The 24,466-nt window shown below is 36.4% G+C and overlaps 1 protein-coding gene across 1 annotated transcript; it reads right to left on the bottom strand.

Annotated features, from left to right (window-relative positions):
* Positions 1 to 9,524: 9,524 nt before the first annotated feature.
* On the bottom strand, positions 9,525 to 9,995 carry LOC126880797 (uncharacterized). The gene has a single exon (XM_050644859.1). The coding sequence runs from the start codon at positions 9,993 to 9,995 to the stop codon at positions 9,525 to 9,527; it is 471 nt and encodes a 156-aa protein (XP_050500816.1).
* Positions 9,996 to 24,466: the final 14,471 nt, after the last annotated feature.

Below are 24,466 nucleotides of genomic sequence, written 5' to 3'. Positions count from 1 at the left end.
AACTGCAGTAATTCTACAAATTTTGTTAAGTAATCTTATTAGACAAAACTGTATGGGTTTGCATATCTATCAAATCTGTTTGACATCTACTATTTATTTCTTTTGACAGTATAGGTTTCACTATTAAAGCTTTTTTGGAACTTTAGATTTTCTTCTGACAAGTTTCACACAGATCCAAATATATAGATTATTATTATTCCACAGTTATGTTCTTATTTATTCTTTCAACATGCTTTTTGTACCTCCATGTCCAATAGATAATATAATGTACAGCTCTGTATGTAGGTAGGTGAACACAAAACGTTATGTCGGTTAAAGAAAACACTTCAAAGATAGATAGGCAACATTATTGTTAAACACGAAGCACATGCCAAATCAGGATAGAAACATTTTTGATGTCTTAATCAACACTGTAGACTAGAGACTGATTACGCACGAAGTAAACAAGAGCATTGAGCTTGCGTGGCGATCGTTATAATTTGAATTTCTTACTTTCTCTATGGAATTGTTTCTCTTCGTTTTTGTTATTTTCTTTTTGAATAAAATAATAAGTGTTGTGATAGGAAACTTGCATAAAATTTTAAATTCAAAAAAATGCTATAAATCACAACAGAACATAATTTAAAACATATACCAAAAAAAAGTTTTTTTGTCTTTTGTTTGGCCCTTAAGACGATTAAAATTCAGAGAAAATGCAAAAGCAGGCAGCCCAAAACGCGCCATAACTGGTCGTGACGTCATATCATTATATTTAATGTCTTCGCTATAAATTCATTAGGTTTGGCATTCTTCTTCTTCTTCTTTTTCTTTAGTTTATTGGCCTCCACCTACTTGGGTATTTGGCCAGCTCATCGTCGCGGAATAAGGGAAAAATCCCTTATTCACTTACAATTTGGAGTTAGTACATTGTACAATTTGATTCTTCTTCTTCTTCTTCTTCTTTAGTTAACTAGCAATTTTGGTTGGTGTGGGAAAAACATAACAAGATAAAAAAAATTTCACGCTAGGGGTAACTGTCTATCAATAAACAATCTTCTTTTTCTTCTTTGATTTAGTAGAATTTTTGAGTTGGCATGGGACAAATACAACAACTAAACTTTTTTTCAACGACATTAAACTTTTTTTCTCTCGGGGGCAACTGCCGACTACTACACAATCTTATTCTTCTACTTCTTTTTTAGTTTACTGGCAATTTTGAGTTGGCATGGGATTTTGGTTTGGCATTCGTTATGACACTCAGGTATGACACTGACTTATATTTGAGTATTTTTGTTAAGACATATATTATTACATTAGACTTACAAGACTTTTACAAGACTTACGATAAATGACATTTTAAAATATAATGATGTGACGTTACAAGTGTTCGCGCGCTTTTTGGGTCGTTTGAAATGGTTTAAATACACAGAAGATTTTAAATTCGTTCTTCTAAGTTATTATGAGTTTTTGAGGCGTGAAATTTTGGAAATCTCATTTTTAAACAAAACTGAACATTATTATGTAATAAAAAAATGTGCAAGTTCCATATAATTCCAATATACAACAGAATTGTCCAAATACTTGGAATATGGTACAGACCCGCAGTTTGAAATATAGGTTTTAATTCATGATTTGGAATATCTTTAAGTTTTAGCGAATTTTTATTTCCATTGGTGTTATTTTAATTTATTATCATCGAGATTTAATTTTGGTGCGTTTATCATCATTGGTTGTCTTGAAGTGACGTCTTGAAAGGTCAATTCTTTATTTTTGGATATACAGTAGAACCCCGCAAATCCGAACTAATTGGGAGAACAGCCTAGTCCGAAAAGTTAACTTATAATTCAAAGCTTTCGTTGTCGTTGATTTTGAGTCGCTGCACCTGTCTCACCATTTCCCTCTCCTACCCATCTCAGATAGATGTCATTGTTAACGGTGATTGGCAAATCTAAAAAACCACTAGGTTCGAATGACATGAACGCTTTACCTGTTTATTAAAGGCCCAAAGGAAAGCATGGATGAATAGAGCACTTTTTAAGGAATGCTTTAAAAAACAAGTTGAACCATTCGTTTTGAAATTTAATAGGAAGTGGGGCTTCTCAAAAGAGCTCTTCTTTTCTTAGACAATGCTACTTCACACCCTAAAGTAATGGAGGTTATATGTGATGAAAGATGTTTTCCTACCAACAAATGTTGGTACGAACTGTATTAGAAGGCGAGGAAAGTTTCATTACTGACAACCTGAAAAAGAAATCACCGTAAAATATGTCATTTATTGGGTGGCTGAGGCCTGGGACAACTGACCTGATATCTTAATTAGAAAATCCTGAAAGAAGTTTTGGCCAGATTTACAATTTGACGAAGGTCCATTTTTTCAAGCTCTATTACAAAATGACTTTTTAGAGGTCGTACAACAACTTCCAGGATGTGAAAAGAAGAAGAAAGTGCAATTACAGAATGGATTGAAGCTGATGACAATGGGCACCAAGAATTTACGGATGAAGACATTGTAGACACTGGTTAAACCTCAAGGCAACTCTAATTAAGATGAAATCGAGGAATGAGTTTCCCTGCCAGATCAAGTGACGCACGCAGGTGCCACCATGGCTCTGAATGTGACTCTACGTTACGTGGAGCAGAACTCTGCTGCGTTATCGGTCGATGTAATGTTTATGAGTAATGTATGTATACAGGGAGTTTCATTAGTAATTATCCTTATAGTAACTGGAGAAACCTTAGAAAGAAAGAGAAACTTAGAAAACTGGAGAAACCCTTATACGAAGATTTAACCTAAAACACTTAAATAAAATATATCTCCTTACCGAGATACAGAGTGTTTTATTACAAATATCCTAAAATGATTTGAGCCCATTGTTCTAACACCTTCCAATATTCTTTGTTTAAACTTGACAAACGGATTACACATGTCAGAATACTTTAACTAGTGTTAAAAGATAGTTTTCCGCTATTACCAGAGGCGTACTGTAGGAATATATACTTAATTTTTCCACCTATTCCCCCTGCACAATCTACTCCACTGTCGTAATAATCATTTCAGCATGTTTTTTTATTCTTTGTTACTTTTTACGTAAATATCAAATTCTTGTCTTAATGCGATATAGTGAGTAGTTTTCAAGTTATTTGCGTTTAAAAGTAAATGATTCAATAAGATTATGTGTATTTTAAACACATAATCTTATTGAATCCATTATTTTTAAACGAAAATAACTTCAAAACTACTTACTCTATCGCATTGAAACAAAAGGATGATATTTATGTAAAAAGTAAAAAAAAGAATCAAAAACATGCTAAAATGATTATTACGACAGTGGCGTAGATTGTGGGGGAAAAGGGGGACAAATTAAGTATATATCCCTACAGCACGGCTCTGGTAACGGCGGAAAATTATCTTTTAACCTTAGTTAAAGTACTCTAACGTCTAACATGTGTAAATCGTTTGTTTGTCAAGTTTGAACAAAAAATGTTGGAAGGTTACAACAATGAGCTTAAATCATTTTAGGATATTTGTCATAAAAGACTCTGGAGAAATATTTTATTTTAAGTGTTTTAGGTTAAATCTTCATATTTTATGCTAAGGTTTCTCCAGTTAATATATGGACAATTACTAATGAAACACCCTGTATATAAATTGTGTAGAATTATTTAATTTTAAAATAAATGTAAAAACTATTTTTGGATTTGGAAAAAGGATTGATTTCGCGACCGCTATCGCGACCGTCATCGCTTCGGCGAAATAAATTTTGTACGTATATATAATTTGTGTATGTATATATAAATAGGGTAGATGCCACGCAACGCGTATATAATATACGTGTCGCACCTATTTTTTAATGGGGAAAAAGAATTGATTTCGCAACCGTCATCGCTTCGGCGAAATAAATTTTGTACGTATATTATGTGTATGTGGTTACAGGGTGACCTTAGTGCAAATGTGCACATAAAAAAAGTTACAGCCCTTTGAAGTTACAAAATGAAAATTGTTTTATTTTCATATATCGAAAACTCTTAGAGATTTTTTTATTGAAAATGGACATGTGGTATTCTTAGGGCAGCAACATCTTAAAAAAAATTAAAGTGAAATTTGTGCACCCCATAAAAATTTTATGGGGGTTTTTTCCATTAACCCCCCCCCCCCCAAACTTTTGTGTACGTTCCAATTAAATTATTATTGTGGCACCGTTAGTTAAACACACTGTTTTTAAAACTCTTTTGCCTCTTAGTACTTTTTCGGTAAGCCAGTGTTTATCGAGATATTTTGAATATTTGTAGAATCCACCACATATTTGTATATGGTTAAGTACGATTATAGAAACCTGTTAATAATCTGAAAATTTATTTATAATTTATATTTTTAGGTATTTTTTGAAAAACAAGCCACATCTCGATAAAAGGTGACTTTTCAAAAAATGACTAAGAGACAAAAAAGTTTTAAAAACACTGTGTTTAACTAATGGTAACGCAATAATAGTTTAATTGGAACGAACACAAACATTTGGGGGGTTTAAAGGAGCAAAACCCCCATAAAATTTTTATGTATACATATTAAAAAAGAAGGCGCATCTCGATAAAAACTGGCTTATCGAAAAAATACTAAGAGGCAAAAAAGTTTTAAAAACGTTTTGTTTAACTAATGGTACCACACAAATGAATTAATTGGAACGTACACAAAAGTTTGGGGGGGTTTAAGGGAACAAAACCCCCATAAAATTTTTCATGTCCATGGGTACATGTCCATTTTCAATAAAATATCTCTAATAGTTTTCGATATATTGAAAAAAATCGATTTGCATTTTGTAACTTCAAAGGGCTGTAACTTTTTTTATGAGCACATTTGTACTAAGGTAAGTTAGGTTCAATCGAACTACTTTTGACCCCAAAATGTGTGGTATAATTTATGACAAATCTTTGCGGGACACCCTGTATAAATAGTGTAGAAATCACGGCAACCCGTATATAATATAGGTATAGCGCATCTTTTTGGATGGGGAAAAGGAATTAAATTCGCGACCGTTATCGCTTCGTCGAAATAAATTTTGTATGCATATATATTATGTGTATTTATATATAAATAATATAGAAGGCAAGAAACTCGTCTTTTTCTTCTTCTTCGTCTAGTCATTCACGTCCACATCTGAACATAAGCCTCTTCAAGTCTTCCTTTCCATTGTTTTTTATTTTACGCTACTTGAAGCCAATTTTTCCCGGCAGTCCGTTTCAGATCATCTGTCAATCTCATAGGAGGTCTGCCTCTGGATCTTTTGTGTGAGTATGGTCTCCAGGTTAGAATTGTTTTGTGTCATTTGTTTAGATCGCTCCTAGTTACATGTCCAGCATATTCCCATTTCAATTTTAATAACGTAACTCGTATATTAGGTATTATAATATAGGTATAGCACCAATTTTTGGATGGGCAAAAAGAATTTATTTCGCGACCGTCATCGTTTAGTAGAAATAGATTTTGTATATATAATATATAGGTATATGTATTTTGTATATATAATATAATATATATTTGTATAACAAAAATACAGGTCATAAATTTAATCACATATTCTGGGACCAAAAATAATTCGATTGAACCTAACTTACCTTAGTAATATATGCACATAAAAAAAGTTACAGCCCTTTGAAATTACAAAATGAAGATCGATTTTTTTTAATATATCGAAAACTATTAGAGATTTTTTATTGAAAATGGACATGTGGTATTTTTATGGCAGTAGTATCTTAAGAAAAAATTATAGTTAAATTTGGACACCCCATAAAAATTTTATGGGGCTTTTGTTCCTTTAAACCCCCCCCAAACTTTTGTGTACGTTCCAAGTTAACTAATATTGTAGTACCATTAGTTAAACACAATGTTTTAAAAAAATTTTTGCCTCTCAGTACTTTTTCGAAAAATCAGTTTACCTATATCGAGATATTTTGAATATTTGTCAAATCCACCACATATTTGTATATGGTTAAGTACGATTATGGAAACTTGGTAATAATATGAACATTTATTTTTGATTTACATTTTTAGGTATATTTTGAACCATATTAACATCTCACATCCCGATAAAAGATGCCTTATCAAAAAAATACAAAGAGGCAAAAAAGTTTTAAAAATACTGTGTTTAACTAATGGTATCGCAGCAATAGTTTAATTGGAACATACACAAACATTTGGGGGGTTTAAAGGAACAAAACCCCCATAAAATTTTTATGTAAACATATTAAAAAAGAAGCTGCTAATCGATAAAAACCGCGTTATCGAAAAAATACTAGGAGGCACAAAAATTTTAAAAATATTTAATTCAACTAATGGTACCACAAAAATAATTTAATTGGAACGTACACAAAAGTTTGGGGGGTTTAAAGGAACAAAACCCCCATAAAATTTTTATGGGGTGTCCAAATTTCACTATAATTTTTTCTTAAGATACTACTGCCATAAGAATACCACATGTCCATTTCTAATACCAAATCTCTAATAGTTTTCGATATATTGGAAAAAATCGATTTTCATTTTGTAACTTCAAAGGGCTGTAACTTTTTTTATGTGCATATTTGTACTAAGGTAAGTTAGGTTTAATCGAATTATTTTTGGTCCCAGAATATGTAATTAAATTTATGACCTGTATTTTTGTTACACCCTGTATATTATGTGTATGCATGTATAAATAGTATAGGACGCACGCAACGCGTATATGTATAATACATATAGGTATAGCACTTCTTTTTAGATTATGTGTATGTATATAATATAGTATCGGACGCACCAACGCGAATATGCAAGCAAGCAAGCAATTTGATTCAACCCGACCTGTGGGAGATGTCCACCCTATCGAAAAAGTACATTCGGGTGTAACAATTCATTGGGGCGAGGTGTTTTGACCCGAGTACAAACAGGGATCACCCCACCTCGCTCCAATGCCCCAGGCTATCCCTTTCCCCCACATAGCACGCTGATGCGCGATGGGGGCACAAATATCGTAGCCAAATGCTCTTCACAATGGAATCCTGGGTAATAAGATTCCATGTGGTACCCTAATCGAATGCAAAAAACTAGGCCAGCGTGAAGCGCTCTATGCCTTTATCTTCTTAATTACTTATCCGTGGAACTAAAATTGCTTGCTTGGGCCCCAAGTCATTGTACCGAGCCTCATTGAGCTCTGTCCAATGACTTGTTGCTCGAGTTGTTTTGGGTGTTTTTTTGGTTTTTTATATTTTTTTGGGGGCTTACGCCTTTTTTGTATTTTATATATTTTTTGGGGGCTTACGCCCTTCTGTATTTTTCTATTTCTGACTTACCTTAAAGGTGATCGTGGTATTGGACCTACGTGTGTTACGTTTTCTTCGGCACTTGTTTTCGAGCTACGAACCGTTCACTGTTTACACTATTTTATTTATTTATCCCACTTTACAATATTTGTTGCTTTGGACGTTTGTGCTTCCACCGGTGGAAGGCGTCGTACCTTAGCATCTCTCGCAGTATTGGGCTTGGATGGTGTTCCAGATCTGCAAATTTTACCCTGGCCTTGTCTGTCATCATCTCCGTGACTCTTACTTGCTGTAGTTCTCTGAAGAGGAATCGCTCGGCAACGTATTTTGGGACTTTGGCTGCTTCTCTTAGGCTGTTGTTGTGGACCGCCTGTATCTTATTTTTTGTTGTGTTACACACGTGTCCCCATGCAAGAGATGCGTACGTTAATATCGGAAGTATTATGCTATTTATGAGCCTTATTTTAGTCTTCAGTCTTAGCTTACTTCTCTTTCCTCTTAATCCTCTTAATGTTGCTCTTGGCATGTTGGTTTTTTGGACTGTGGCTTCTACGTATTTCTTGAAGGTTAATCCTTTGTCCATGATGACTCCTAGATATTTGGCATCGTCTTTCCACTCGATGGGGGTGTTCTGCACCGTCAATTGTTCTTCTGGCTGTTGTCTTCCTTTCTTATATAGTACCGCTTGCGTTTTCTCCGAGTTGATGGCTATCTTCCACTTTATGCTCCATTCTTCTATGTCTTCTAACGCTGTTTGCAGCTTGGTCACTGCTATGTTTGCAGGTTGGCGATTTCGTCTAAGATGTTCAGGTTTGTTGTTATGCCGCCCGGATTCCAGGAGCCTATCCTCAAGTATCCCCTTTCTGTCAGCATTACTTCTGTGCCTCCCTGGTGCCCAATATCACTTCTTTGACTACCTTAGTCACTGTGTTGGTGACCACTCTGACTAGGTAGTCTTCGTCTGGCATCGCTGTGTTGTTCTGCGCGTTTTATGTGGCCTGGGCGTAGGAAACCCCGGTTGCTTGAGGTCGTCTTTGTTGTTGTGGCCTCCTTGGTGGTGTTCTTCCCCATGTTGGGCACCTAGGGCATCCTCGGTAGCTGGCTGGATGGCTCCCTTTGCAGTTAGCGCAGGTTGCTTTTACTTCTCTGTCCCGTTTGCACTGTTTCGTTTGGTGGTCTTCACCGCACTTCACACACTTTGGATCTTTGTGGCACGCGTTTTGGGCGTGGTGGAAGCCCTGGCAGTTAAAGCACTGCGTTGGTCCGTTAGCCTTTCGTAGGTCCTCTACCACGACCTTCATGTGGCACAGGTTTGTGATTCGCTTGGCATCCTCGACGTCCTCATGGTCCAGAGTCAGGACGAACATTGGAAGCTGTCTCTTTGGGCCGGCTCTGGTGGACATGTTTTTCGCTGAATGGCAGACAATATTATATTGTGCTGCCATTTCGTTTTCTATTTCTTCTTCTGTGGTATTTGTTGGTAACCCTCTTATAACCACTCTGGGTTTCCTATCCTCGTCTAACGGGAAGGCTATCCATTTTAGCCTTTTGGTTTTGTCTTTGGCTTCGTATGCTTTAGCATACTCCTCCACTATCCTAACCATGTTCCTGTAATCTTCGAGGCTTTTGGTTTGTATTAGGGTTTCCCTACCGCTCCTGGAGATCTTGTTAATCGTAATGATTTTTTGTTTTTGGGCAATGCTGAGGATGGCCCCTGTCTCGCTCACGCTCTGTAATTTTATTACAGGCGGTTTTCGGTGGTGTGTTACCTGTTGTTCAGACAACGCTGCGGTATCTTCATCTTGGTTGGTTTCCATCTGACATTCTGACTCTGAGACACTGGAACGTCTCGGGGCAGGCGCACCACCACCTGCGCTCGTAGCTGGATGGATTGGTTGGACTGGTCCTATTGGCAGGAGCACTTCTATTGGGGGTGACTTGGCTCTCATCGCATTATTGGCTTGACGATCCCATGTCGTCGATTCTTCATCTTTGGAGGTGGATGGCAGTACCGGGAATTCTTCTTTGTTTTTCGGTTTGTCTTCGGTTCGAATCTTTTTCAGTCTCTCTTCAGCGGTTGGTTTTGGCTTTTTGGCTTCAGGGGCTGGCTGTGGCTTCTTGGCTTTAGGGGCTGGCTGTGGCTTCTTGGCTTCAGAGGCTGGCTGTGGCTTCGGTTTAGTCTGCATTTCCTGTTGTTGATTCTTTTCAATGAGTTTTCTAGTCTCTTTCAGTTCTGTCAACAGGTCGTCTAACCGGTTTTACATCTTCTTGATTTCGGCCCTTAGTCGCTCGTTTTCTTCCTCTTTCTTTGCCATTTGGTCTTCGGCAATTTGAAACCTGGCACTCATCGTTGTTATCACTTCTTTCAGTGTTGCTACTTCGTCATTCGGATCCTCTTCGCTCTCGGATTTGGCTGTCCGTGCTCTTTTGATGGTACCTCTGCCTGCCTCGTCGGGAACTTCTTCCTCCATGGCCTCTACTTTTGGGTTGTCCTTATCTTTCGTCGTTTCCTCTGGTTTATTTTTCTCGTCGCTCTCTTTCTTTTTCTCCTCTCTCTTCTTTTTGGACTTTTCCCTCTTCTTCTCGCTCCTAGGGAGTTTAAAACCATCGTTGTTCGCGCTTCTGTCGTCAACGGACGAGAATCCGTCAGTTTCATCTGAGCTTAATTTCTGAAACAGGTTAGGATCCACTTTGCGTGTGTCCTCATAAGTTGGCGGGGTAGGCGCCATGGAGCGGGGGGGTGACCGAGATCTGACTCGAGTCATCTGGGGTTGGGGGCGAATGGTCCTAATTTTGGCGAAGCCTTTTTTCTGCCGACTGGCCCGACGCCAGCTCGGTTTCAGGGTTGGCTCCCTGTACCAAGCGCGGTTGTTCACGTACCCAGACAGAACTGGGTACGGGATCCTCTTGACTTTCTCGTTCTACTGACCTAGGGGCCGGGGCTGCCCGATGTAGATTCCAAAGAACTACACCTTGCAGTGTCGATACCCTTACGGAGGCACAGTAGAAATCCCGTAGCGGGCTCACGTCGAGCCCGCTTTTCTTTTTCTGCTAACCGATCTCTAGCTGTGGCGTCTCAGAGAATTCAATAAAATCAAACTCCCTAAGTTTCACCACATCCAGTCGATCGGCCTTTGCCTCTCCTTCTCGCCTCAGAGAGTGAGAAGCGCTTAACTGATGTCTTGCTTACATTCAAGACTGAACTAAAAAGTTCACAGTTGGGCTACCCCCACCTCGTTCGGCTGCTCTCGCTGCTGCTCCGCTCCGCTCGTACGTGTAGCTCCTCCGGTGTCTGACACCGGACTACTAAGTGAAACTTACTACCAACCCGAATATAATATATGTGTACCTAATATATAATATATGTGTGTACCCGAAGGAGCTTGCCAAGCAACCGCATGAGGGGCCACACTATCCCCTCTCGAATCATTATAACTGATTAGTGTTTAAAGTATTTTTGAAATAAACATTTCTTTAGCGACGTTGTGCACTTTTTGGGTGGGAAAAACGCATTTAATTGGCGACCATCATCGCTACGGCGAGATATTAGTTATTTATATACAATAGGTTGAAACCTGTATAAGTTCGACCGAAGTTATAATGCTTGGAGGAGGGATAGAGTGTGTAGCCGGGGGAGCTTGCGAAGCAAGAGCACGAGGGGCCACACTTTCCCTACTCCAATGGAGTAGGGAAGTAATTAAAACTGTCAAAGTATCACTCGGGATACAAATCGATAATAATTTTAGAGCTTTCGTGTAATTACTACTGATAATTTCGATATAGTTTCCTGGAGTTTTCACTTTTAAGTATTGGCAGTCCGTGGAGTTGCCATAAAATAGAATTTGATCTTCACATACGTGCTAATTTGCAGATAACCAGGATATTAAAATATTTTACTATGTGTGCAGATGTCATTTAGAGAAATTATTATTTTTTTCATTTTTTAATAAATATCGAGTTTGGTAACATGATGAGAAATTCAGACTCACTTTTTGTTGGAATTGGTAATAAATGATAAAGGTCCAAATTAGATTCATAATGAATAGAAACTGAAAGAAAATATTGTATTTGGTTCTTTTCTATTTTGTAAGTTCTGTGTAAAATAGCTTCTAAATCTAAAATATTTTCATATTTTACTTCAAATGGTAATTGTGGAAGAAGAACGTTAAAAGTCGAAAAGTTCTAATTTTTAAGAGGGACGTTTTAAAATTTTATTGTGCTATTTTCATTATAATTTTGGTAAGGTAAAAAATAAGAGGTAAAATATTTTACAATATTAAAGAGCCCATTACTATCATTTAAATATAAATAGAAAGACTTTTCTTGTTCTCATCTTTCTACCTGTAATTAGTATTTGTAACAGTTTTTCCCAAAATTTGTTGAAATGTTACTGCATTGCTCATAATAATTCTATATAAACGCACATATCCTGTAAGGAATACTTACCTAAGACGAAATGTAACTCTCTTGCATTAAATATTAAACACAAAATCCCAAAAAAAACGTTCCTTTTTTAACTTGTAACACTGTTCTCCAAAAAACATGTGGTAACTTCCACAACAACTGAAACACGACTATATTGCGACGCTCTTCCATAAAATGTAATGCATGGGTTTGACAAAGTCAAACTGTTATAAGTCGCCATCTAACGGTAATTACATGAATGCAACTTCTGACAATTTTTCCCATAATAAAGTGTAACATTTAGAGCTGGTTAGAGGGTAAACCTCAAAAATGGCAATTTTTGAGTTATAACGTTCTTCTTGTGGGTAGCGGATAGGAACTCCTTTGGATAGTCCTACCAGGGAAAATGAATCAATTCCTGCCCTCCGTAGATTCCAGGGGTTTCCTGACCCGGGAAACTAGTACCTGTTTAGGGTCCCTTGTCCAGGGTTACGGATGAAGTCCACAACGGCAGCCATGGCGGAGAAGAACACCTTCGGTACGGTATGGATGGCGGACGTGGCAACCCCTTGATTTTAGGGTTTGTATGGAATCAAAACAGCGCAGCGTCTGACTCAGAATGAGCGGCTGACAACAGCGTCTGACCCAGAATGGGCGGCTGAATGAAAACTCGCCAACCCGCCTGACAAGCGTGGCGTTTTAATGTCAAAAAACCCTCTTCAAAGAAAAACATGTCGAATCACAAAACAAACGGAATATTACCCCAGGTGGGTAGAGATAACAACTCACAGTCCCACACCGACAAACCGGTCCGCCTCAAGGATTCTGGGGGAGGCAAACATTCGACTAAACTAAACGTAGGTACATATAACATCAGATCCATGAATGAAGACACTAAACTCCACGAATTAGAAGAAGAACTAACTCATATACAATGGGATGTCATCGGTCTGTCAGAGATAAGAAGAAAAGGAGAACAAAAAATACTATTAAACTCGGGAAACATGCTGTACTACAAAGGTAATGAAGATAACACCAACAACGGAGTTGGTTTTATAATAAACAAGAGAATCGTTAGATACATACAATCCACCAAGGGTATATCAGACAGAGTAGCCTACATTATGCTTAAATTAAAAAGAACGTCGTTGAAAATTATACAGGTATACGCACCAACAAGCACATATAAAGATGAAGATATTGAAAACTTCTACGAAGAAATAACACACGCTGTGGAAGAAAAGAAAACTAAATTGACGCTAATAATTGGAGACTTCAATGCCAAATTAGGGGTAAGAATAGACGAAGACGAACACAGAATAGGACAATATGGATACGGCGAAAGAAATAATAGAGGACATACATTAATGAACTACTTGGAGGAAAGACAACTTTTTGCTATGAACTCGTTTTTTAACAAAAAACCGCAAAGAAAATGGACATGGATAAGTCCCAACGGCAATACTAAAAACGAAATAGATTACATCTTTACAACAGAAAAAGCCATCATCAAAGATGTTACAGTGCTGAATCGTTTCTCAACCGGTAGTGATCATAGACTTGTCAGAGCCAAACTCAGCATTAATAGCCAATTCGAAACAAAAAAGAAAATGGAAAATAGATCGAAACTAGATATGGGAAAACTTAAGAAAGCAAAAGAGGAATATAAACAAAAAATAAGGGAAAGTATACCGGCCACTAGAGATTTGGAAAACAAAAATATCGATGAAATAAATCAGCTATTAACCGATACATTAGCAAAGGCGGGAAAAGAGGTAGCACAAACAAGAATAAAAAAGGAAAACTATATATCCCAGGAAACAAAAAACCTCATGAGCAAAAGAAAAACATTAATAGAACAAGATAAGAGAAACACAGTAGATTACAAAGAGGTAAACAAAGCTATCAAAAGGAACATCAAGGAAAGTCAAAGGAGAGTACAGGAAGAAAAAATAGAAAAAACCATTGAACAAAATAAAAATATGAAGTGCTTAAAACCACAGCTTGGAAGCATACAGATTAATAGTATAAAGAACAAAGAAGGCATAGAGACCAATAATATAGAAGAAATTATACAAATAACATAAGAATATTATAAAAACCTCTACAATACAAAACAGAAACCAACACAAGAAATCCTTAAGCAATTACAAATAAAAATAAAAAATGTCAATTCCGACTTACAACCAGAAATCAGTAAGAATGAGATAAAAAGAGCACTCAAGGAGATGAAGAATAATAAATCGCCAGAAAAAGACGGGATAACTGTAGAAATGCTAAAAAATGGTGGGAAAACAACTAGAGAAGTTTTGTACACACTTATGAATAAAATATTAATGACAAAACAAATACCCAACATTTGGAACGAAGCAGTAACATTGTTACTATTTAAGAAAGGAGATAAAAAGGATCTAAAGAATTACAGACCCATAACTTTACTAAATGTGATGTACAAACTATTAACCAAGATATTAACAAACAGATTAACAACTAAATTAGATGGATACCAGGCAAGAGAACAAGCCGGATTTAGAAAAAGCTTCAGTACAAGTGACCACCTTTTAACGATGAAGATATTAATCGAAAAAGCTAACGAATATCATATCCCGCTATACATGGCATTTATTGACTTCGAAAAAGCATTTGATAGTGTGGAACACTGGGCAGTAACGAATTCCCTACAAAACAGCAGAATAGACTACAGATATACCGACTTAATTACAAATATATATGATAAGGCAACAACAACTATCAAGCTAATGAAACAAACGGAGCCTATTAAAATAAACCGAGGAGTAAGACAAGGAGATACCATCTCGCCCAAGCTATTCAACCAAGCGCTAGAAGATGTGTTCAAACAACTGCACTGGGATGGTTTGGGTATAAACATAAACGGGCAATATCTGAATCACTTACGATATGCTGATGATATTGTATTAATAGCAGAAAGAAGTGAAGAATTGTAAAGAATGATGGAAGAACTAGATAGAGAATCGACAAAGATAGGACTGAAGATGAATTACAGTAAAACAAAAACCATGACCAATCAACAAGAAGAACTAGTAATTACAGTGGCACAAACAAGAATAGAACAAGTAAAAGAATATATATATATATATATATATATACTAATCAAAAAACAACATTCGAGACCTAGACATAGAAGGTGCGTAAGTCTACGGCAAATCCGACAATGACAGTCTCAAGTTTTAATTCCCTAATTACTTAAAGTAAGTAAAATATATGTTTAAAAACATAAGATGTAGATCTTTGAAACACACTCAGTGAACCAAAGATCCAAGGTTATTGGTTTAACGACCACTCGTACGAAATCAAATAGATGAAATAGAGAATGTGGAAAAATCCCCTTACGAACAATTCACACATCCACCATTTCGGGCTGGGAAAAATTTTTCGAATAGAATCAAAGATCCAAACACCAGTTCTTAGAAATGTGTTTCGCCCTCTTCAACCTCTCTGGGCTCGTCGGTAAAGACAAGAGGTTGAATATCTTTAGACACATTCTAATCAAAAAACAACATTCGAGACCTAGACATAGAAGGTGCGTAAGTCTACGGCAAATCCGACAATGACAGTCTCAAGTTTTAATTCCCTAATTACTTAAAGTAAGTAAAATATATGTTTAAAAACATAAGATGTAGATCTTTGAAACACACTCAGTGAACCAAAGATCCAAGGTTATTGGTTTAACGACCACTCGTACGAAATCAAATAGATGAAATAGAGAATGTGGAAAAATCCCCTTACGAACAATTCACACATCCACCATTTCGGGCTGGGAAAAATTTTTCGAATAGAATCAAAGATCCAAACACCAGTTCTTAGAAATGTGTTTCGCCCTCTTCAACCTCTCTGGGCTCGTCGGTAAAGACAAGAGGTTGAATATCTTTAGACACATTCTAATCAAAAAACAACATTCGAGACCTAGACATAGAAGGTGCGTAAGTCTACGGCACAAAAAATTTTTCCCAGCCCGAAATGGTGGATGTGTGAATTGTTCGTAAGGGGATTTTTCCACATTCTCTATTTCATCTATTTGATTTCGTACGAGTGGTCGTTAAACCAATAACCTTGGATCTTTGGTTCACTGAGTGTGTTTCAAAGATCTACATCTTATGTTTTTAAACATATATTTTACTTACTTTAAGTAATTAGGGAATTAAAACTTGAGACTGTCATTGTCGGATTTGCCGTAGACTTACGCACCTTCTATGTCTAGGTCTCGAATGTTGTTTTTTGATTAGAATGTGTCTAAAGATATTCAACCTCTTGTCTTTACCGACGAGCCCAGAGAGGTTGAAGAGGGCGAAACACATTTCTAAGAACTGGTGTTTGGATCTTTGATTCTATTCGAAAAATTTTTCCCAGCCCGAAATGGTGGATGTGTGAATTGTTCGTAAGGGGATTTTTCCACATTCTCTATTTCATCTATTTGATTTCGTACGAGTGGTCGTTAAACCAATAACCTTGGATCTTTGGTTCACTGAGTGTGTTTCAAAGATCTACATCTTATGTTTTTAAACATATATTTTACTTACTTTAAGTAATTAGGGAATTAAAACTTGAGACTGTCATTGTCGGATTTGCCGTAGACTTACGCACCTTCTATGTCTAGGTCTCGAATGTTGTTTTTTGATTAGAATGTGTCTAAAGATATTCAACCTCTTGTCTTTACCGACGAGCCCAGAGAGGTTGAAGAGGGCGAAACACATTTCTAAGAACTGGTGTTTGGATCTTTGATTCTATTCGAAAAATTTTTCCCAGCCCGAAATGGTGGATGTGTGAATTGTTCGTAAGGGGATTTTTCCACATTCTCTATTTCATCTATTTGATTTCGTACGAGTGGTCGTTAAACCAATAACCTTGGATCTTTGGTTCACTGAGTGTGTTTCAAAGATCTACATCTTATGTTTTTAAATATATATATATATATATATATATATATATATATATACATCCTACTATCAATTTGGCATCGATACATTATGCATTTACCATCGATTTGGCATCGTCTTGCAAAGTGGCATCTGTATATCGATGCCACTTTACACTACCTTAATAACTTTATTCCTGTACTTGCTACCAGAAGTCTAATCAGCTCGGTAGTTAGAGATTTGATTCCTTGATGTTAATTTAATATATCAGCTTTCCTTGTTTACCTCTTACTAAGTTATATAAGTTTATTCCATAAAATGTTTGAGTCCAAAATGATCGTACAGTGAAAATATTATATACATTTAGTTCAGTGTTTTACCGTTTTGTCGCTGCCGTTATATACATGAAAACGTATATCCCACTTTCATTATCAATCATTTTGTGATCAGAAATTTGGCATCACTGTTGAATACAATATTATTCACAACGAAAAATAGACAATTTGAGAATGTATATATTATTTTCATAAAGAAATCAGTCTGGCATCATGTTTTATTGTTTTCACCCAATTTTGAAAAAATGTGAAAACTTTGTATTATCCACGTCCGTCTGTCCGTCTGTCTGTAACCACAACTCCTCCGTCAATATACCAGCTAGAATGACAAATGAGGTATCAAATGAAAGCTGATAATCCAAGGATGGTACTAAAGGTGAGATATTTGACCTTGGCGGTCTGTCCGTCGGTCTTTACGACCGCGAATATAACTCCTCCATCATTATACCAGGTAGAATGACAAATGAGGTGTCAAATGAAAGCATATAATCCAAGGATGGTACTAACGGTGAGATATTTGACCTAGGCTGTCTTTCCGTCGGTCCCTCCGACCGCAAATATAACTCCTCCGTCATTATACCAGGTAGAATGACAAATGAGGTGTCAAATGAAAGCTGATAATCCTAGGATGGTACTAAAGGTGAGATATTTGACCTAGGCTGTCTTTCCGTCGGTCCCTCCGACCGTGAATATAACTCCTCCGTCATTATACCAGGTAGAATGACAAATGAGGTGTCAAAAGAAAGCTTATAATACAAGGATGGTACTAAAGGTGAGATATTTAACTTAGGCGATCTGTGCGCCGGTCCCTCCGACCGCCAATATAACTCCTCCATCATTATACCAGGTAGAATGACAAATGAGGTGTCAAATGAAAGCTTATATTCCAAGGATGGTAATAAAGGTGAGATATTTGACCTAGGCTGTCTTTCCGACGGTCCGTACGACCGGGAATATAACTCCTCCGTCATTATACCATGTAGAATGAGAAATGAGGTGTCAAATGAAGGCTGATATTCCAAGGATGGTACTAAAGGTGAGATATTTGACCTACATGGTCTGTCCGTCGGTCCGTCCGACCGCGAGTATAACTCCTCAATCATTATACCAGGTAGAATGATAAATGAGGTGTCAAATGAAAGCTTATAATCCAATGATAGTACTACAGGTGAGCGATTTGACCTAGGCTGTCTTTCCGCCGGTCCGTACGACCGCGACTATAACTTCTGCGTCTTTATACCAAGTAGAATGACAAATGAGGTGTCAAATGAAAGCTGATAATCCAATGATGGTACTACAGGTGAGCGATTTGACCTAAGCTGTCTTTCCGCCGGTCCGTACGACCGCGACTATAACTTCTGCGTCTTTATACCAAGTAGAATGATAAATAAGGTGTCAAATGAAAGCTTATAATCCAAGGATGGTACTAAAAGTGAGATATTTGGCCTAGACAATCTTTCTGTCGGTCCGTACGACCGCGAATATAACTTCTCCGTCATTATACCAGGTAGAATGACAAATAAGGTGTCAAATGTAAGCTGGTAATACAAGGATGGTACTAAAGGTGAGATATTTGACCTAGGCGGTCTGTCGGTGGGTCCGTCCGACCGCGAATGTAACTCCTCTATCATTATACCAGCTATAATAATAAATGAGGTGTCAAATGAAAGCTTATAATCCAAGGATGGTACTAAAGGTGAGATATTTGAGCTGGGTACTCTTTCTGTCGGTCCGTACGACCGCCAATATAACTCCTCCGCCATTATACCGGGTAGAATGACAAATGAGGTGTCAAATAAAAGCTTGTGGGTGAAAACCTAGGACTTACGAAGTCCAATTTAAAAATAGGGCATATCAGAGATATGCCTTAGACATCATAGAAGACAATGACACAGAAAAATCAAACAAGCAATATGTCAAAAGGGCCTTAGTTATGTATCTTCGGTCCTGTTGGTCCAATCGTGATGTATAGCACCTCAAATGATAGGATTTGACAAACAGAATACAATGAGAGAAAAATCAAATACAACCTCATGTCAAAAGGGCCTTAGTCGCGTATCTTCGGTCCTATAAGACCAATCGTGACGTACGGCATCTCAAATAATAGGACTTGACAAATAAAATACAATGACACAGAAAAATCAAATACAGCAACAAGTCAAAAGGGCCCTAGTTATGTATATCTAGTCCTATTGGTCCAATTGTGACGTACAGCAGCTCAAATGGTAGGGTTTAATGAACAGAATACAATGACACAGAAAAATCAAATACAGCAATATGTCAAAAGGGCCTTATTTACGTATCTTCGCTCCTATTGGTCCAATCGTGGCGTACAGCACCTAAAATAACTGGATTTGACTAATATAATACAATGACGTATGAAAATCAATTACAGCATCATGTCAAAAGGGCCTTAGTCTTGTATCTACGGTTCTATTGGTTCAATCGTGACGTACAGCGTCTGAAATGATGGGATTTAACTGGCAGAATAAGATGGTGTAGACAAATGAAAATGACGGCATGTAATAACACTTTAAAATTGTAGAAATAAAATGGATTAACACACATGGTATGACATATTAGGTGAGAGTATTTAACAAATAGAATACGATTACATACGTCCAGGTTTTGACAAGCGACTTCTCTACATATGATAAACGCGAAAGGGCCCCAACGTTCACTGCTCGACATAGGCCTCCCGTTCACTGCATATACCCACTGCTTTCTGACGCTGTGACTTGAGAGGATAGGATTTAACGAATAGAACGACAAAGAAGACTAAACAAGGCAGCTCACGGGAAAAACACAACTGTCCGTTTTATACTCTACAGGGAAGCATCAAATATTCAACGTAAGAATATATTAGAGTATAACGGTATGATAAATCTTTTTCTTCTTTTTTTCATTTAGTGCATTCCGTACGTTTTTTAAACATAATCAGGAGAAGTTGTTGAATTTCTGAAGTCTATAAAAGAATTTCTTAACAAACCTTTTTTTAATTGTGTTATGGATTATTTTTAAGAATGTGTTTAAAAGGCAGTTCGCAGGCTTATTGTTCAATGGTCTTATCACTTTCAAGCGCCTGTCTTTTTTGTAGGACTATTATTTGTTACTTGTGATTTCAACCATTCTAGCGGGGCAATGCCTTTTCTATAACTGAAATGAATATTGTTATCCATTTAATTTTTTTCCTCAATTAATTGAATGCCTCCTACTGGTGTTTGGTCTAAGCTTACCGCTTTTCCCCATTTAAGCTAAACTGCTCGTCAAAAGTTAGGGATATAGAAAATTATGCTCATTTTCATAGCTAATTTTTTCGAGAACAGATTAACGGATTCCACTATTTTTTTTTAATATTTTAGATTTTTCTTTAGTATTTACACAGTTGTGCAAAGGTTTACACAAACTTCTTTTTTGTACTTATACCGAGTGGTAGGTATAAGTACAGAAAAGAAGTTTGAGTAAACCTCTTGATAGGTATTAGTTACGTATCTTCACTCCCATTGGTCCCAACGTGTCGTACGGCGGCTCAAATCATTGGAATCAGCCAACAGAATACAATGACTAGTTAGCGGATTTATATGCGATCAATTTTGATGAAATATTCGCATATATATGCGGTAAAAAATTACGAAATATGCGCAAGATATGCACAAAAATTCAAAAAATGCGCATTTCGGGAAACCACAAATTTTCTGTCTTATTTAGTAATCTTATTTATTATTTTTCAAATAAAATCATTTTTTATATATGCAATTTATTCACAGTTTTTACAAAAACTGCTACCAATAGTTACCTATTTAAAATAAAACAACAATATCACTATAAATATATCTTCGATTATAATTCACTACAATGTGTTTTTCCAAATTCTTTACGAGGAAACATATTCTTTGATCAGACAAAATATTTTTATAACTTGAAAAATTCCTTTCAACATCGATAATTGGTGCGTATTTAAAATAACTTGTTAATTTCCGTTAGAAAATCGTAAAACTTTGGCTAAAGGTGTAAATTCTCTTAACAATAGAGGATTTAAAAAATCACCAGAATTATAGGTAGGTACCTACCCTAATAGCACAAGGACGTCCAATGGACGTCCTTCACGGACTTTAGGGACGTCCATTGGACGTCCGTTTTCGTCCGAGGAACGTCCTTTATACGTCCTATTTTGGTCCAAAATGTCGCGCTACCGAACGTCCATTGGACGTCCATCTAATGTCCGAGGGGACATATATTGGATCTTAATCGGACGTAAATTGGACCTTAATCGGACGTCCTAGGGGACGTAAATTGGACCCTAATCGGACGTAAATTGGACCTTAATCGGACGTAAATTGAACCTTAATCGGACGTAAATTGGACCTTAATCGGACGTAAATTGAACCTTAATCGGACGTAAATTGGACTTTAATGGGACGTAAATTGGACCTTAATCGGACGTAAATGGGACCTTAATTGGACGTAAATTGGACCTTAATCGGAGTAAATTCGATCTTAATCGGACGTCTTAGGGGACGTGAATTGGACCTTAACAGGACGTCCAAGTTTGGTCCAAATTCCACGTTGCCAAACGCCCAATGGAGGTCCACCTAACGTCCGAAGGGACGTTCGGTGGACGTCAATTGGGCCTTCATAGGACGTCCCAGTTTGGTCCAATGTATTGCTGCCGATCATCCATCTAACGTCCTGGGAGGACGTTCGGTGGACGTCTAGAGACGATATTTATACCTGTGGAGAATGTATTGTGGGAAATAAAAAATATATTTTTTAAGGAACTTATATTACATCTTATATTAATTTACAATTATTGGATATTAGATTATTTACATTAAATTATAATTACATTTCTCCAAGAAATTAACGCACCACCTTAAAAATGGGCCATTTTTGATGTCTCGAATTTCCTAAAGCCATTGTCCCATCTAAGTGATTTTTTTAATAATATTATAGCCTAGGCTATATGGGCTACCTCCATAAGCTTGTCATGCACGGGGAGCTATACTGTAATAATATTATATCACATCGCTGAGGGAACTCTACATTACATATACTTTTCGAATCAAAACTTTTATTCTCTTAATATTATTACTTAAAAAATATATACTACATTCGTCTCGCTAAACTCGAAAAATAACTTATAAACCATAAAAATCTCCAAAAATATAAATGACATAAATGAGAATTGGCACAATTATTATTATGGTTTTAAGTTGATTTTTCGGATTTAACTACAATATTATGCAAAAAATTATGTTATATCGCAGATTTAAAATGGGTTTATCTCGAAAACAGTTATATTAAGTTTAGCGAGATGATTGTAGTACACTTTTTTTAAGTAAAAATATTAAGAGAATAAAAGTAGACTGGTACGCAGTCTGATTTTTGCATAAGAGTTTAATGAAATGGTAACAAATCAATTGGAAGTTCTGTCCGACAAAATACATGGAACGTTTTCGGTAGTCTGATGTTCCAAGTTTTTAACCTGTTCCACAATTAAAACTTCCCCGGTTCCAGTATTCCCGTACATCAAAGTTTGTCCGACTAGACACCGTGAAGCTATTAACAAATTTTCAGCTTGCTGTTAATCAACTTTTTTTATTACGCGGGATCCAGGTCTATAAATGAATACAATAAATAAGTAGGTAGGTACATATTATACACTTATTTATACGAGTACAATTAATAGTAGAGCTGGTTTTTGGGATGTTACAAGCAGCATTTGCATTTCCACAGAGATACTTATGACAGAAATAATAAAATACCGAGACGGACTATTATTATAATAATTTACAATAGGACCCGACGGCCGACGCTATAGGGACAGGTAAAATTTGTGACTGAACAATGCACCGAGCATCGATACAAGCAATATGTACCGGTCGAAGGTTATTTTTTATTGTGCCAAATGGACGTATATAGTACCTACCTTTAAAAATCGAATACACAAATTAAAAGATATTTAACAACCATAAAGATTTGTCAAACTCTATCACCGACTTCATGAAAACAAGTATTACTACATTCTTTGATGGTTTTTGCTGTAAATTTTAAAGGATTGACATGAAATTTGGCATACGCATAGCTAACATGCCAAAGAAAAAAAGTGATATTGTGCCAATGTGTGCTATTGCCCTGGGGTGAGTTTCACTCTTTCTCTGGGGTGAAAAACGTTCAAAATAAGTCCGGACTTCGATAAACTGATTAATATTAAGCAACCTTTATTCCATACTTACAAAGTATGTGTACTTACAAATTAGTATGTGAATTTGGGGGGTGAGTTTCACCCCGAGGAGGGGTGATATACAAAATATAGATAGATACACAAAAGATATACAAAAATGTTTCAAAACATCGAAAAAATGTGGTAAAATGCAAATATACATATCATATTATGATAAAATTGCGATTTTGGCGATTTGCCTTTTTGGATAGAATGATGATGATGTTGATTAGGATAAAACTGCGAAGAATTTTTTTATCGAAATATAGTAAAAAATATGAAAAATATACCAACAAGCTTGAAAAAATATGTAAGTATGTAAGGAAAAACATAAATAATTAAATAAACTTTTGACAACACAACACAAAAGTTTGAAACACTCACTATTTGGATTGGTTGTCCTGGCTTGTGATTTTCTTCTTTGCAGATGACGCTCACGGATCGATGTCAATGTCCAACGGACGTCCGAGCACGGACGTCCAATGGACGTCCAAAGGACGTTCATATTTATTCAACACGTAAGTACGTCCAACGTCGGACGTCCGAAGGACGTTCATTTATAGTCCATCCGCATTAGGACTAAAACTGGACCTATTTTGGGCACACGTACGCTCAACTTCAAAAAGATGCTCTCAATATTCATCTGTAGTAAGGATACATTGATAAAAATTATATTTTTGCTTATTAGAATTAACCACCAAACTTCTATCATCTTGGTAACGGGAATAATAAAACATTATAAAGTCCACTTTACATCAACAATAATTGAACAAGAAATTGACGACAAGTTATTCAAGGTCAAATTTGGCTTATACAAAACAGAATTCTACTTCCAATTTTGCCGTGAATAAACAGAAAATAAAGAAATTTGACAAAATAAAACATATCCAATTGTTCTATTTCATCAAATTCCTTCATTTTCTTTTACAAATCATACATTTTGTACTCGTCAAATTTGGCCTTGAATAACTTAGTCAATTTCTTGTTCAATTTATTGTTGATGTAGAGTGGACATAACGAATAATTTACCGATCAGATTTTCACACTTTACATAAAAACAAAAACATGTATTAGATATTAAACTACATATACAGTTTTGAATTAAATATGATTTATAATCTTTTCCATTTAAACTATTTTATTAACATAATTTAGTTAATATTTTATTAAATAATTTTGCTGTTTAATCCCCTTATTGGTAGAATATGTCCAATATGGACGATTGGAAAAGGTCCGTATTTCGTCCGAGTACGGACGTTTAAAGGACGTTCATATTTATTCCACCCGAAGGACGTCCAACACCGGACGTCCGAAGGACGTACATATTTAGTCCACCCGAAGGA

This window comes from Diabrotica virgifera, chromosome 2 (assembly GCF_917563875.1).
Source record: "Diabrotica virgifera virgifera chromosome 2, PGI_DIABVI_V3a".
Lineage (NCBI taxonomy): Eukaryota > Metazoa > Arthropoda > Insecta > Coleoptera > Chrysomelidae > Diabrotica > Diabrotica virgifera.
The sequence above is the reverse complement of the archived record's forward strand: the minus strand, read 5'-3'. Positions and strand labels throughout refer to the sequence as shown.

Bases quoted from the DNA above. Each gene is read 5' to 3' on its own strand.
- LOC126880797 (XM_050644859.1), bottom strand. From the start codon at position 9,995: ATGGCGCCTACCCCGCCAACTTATGAGGACACACGCAAAGTGGATCCT.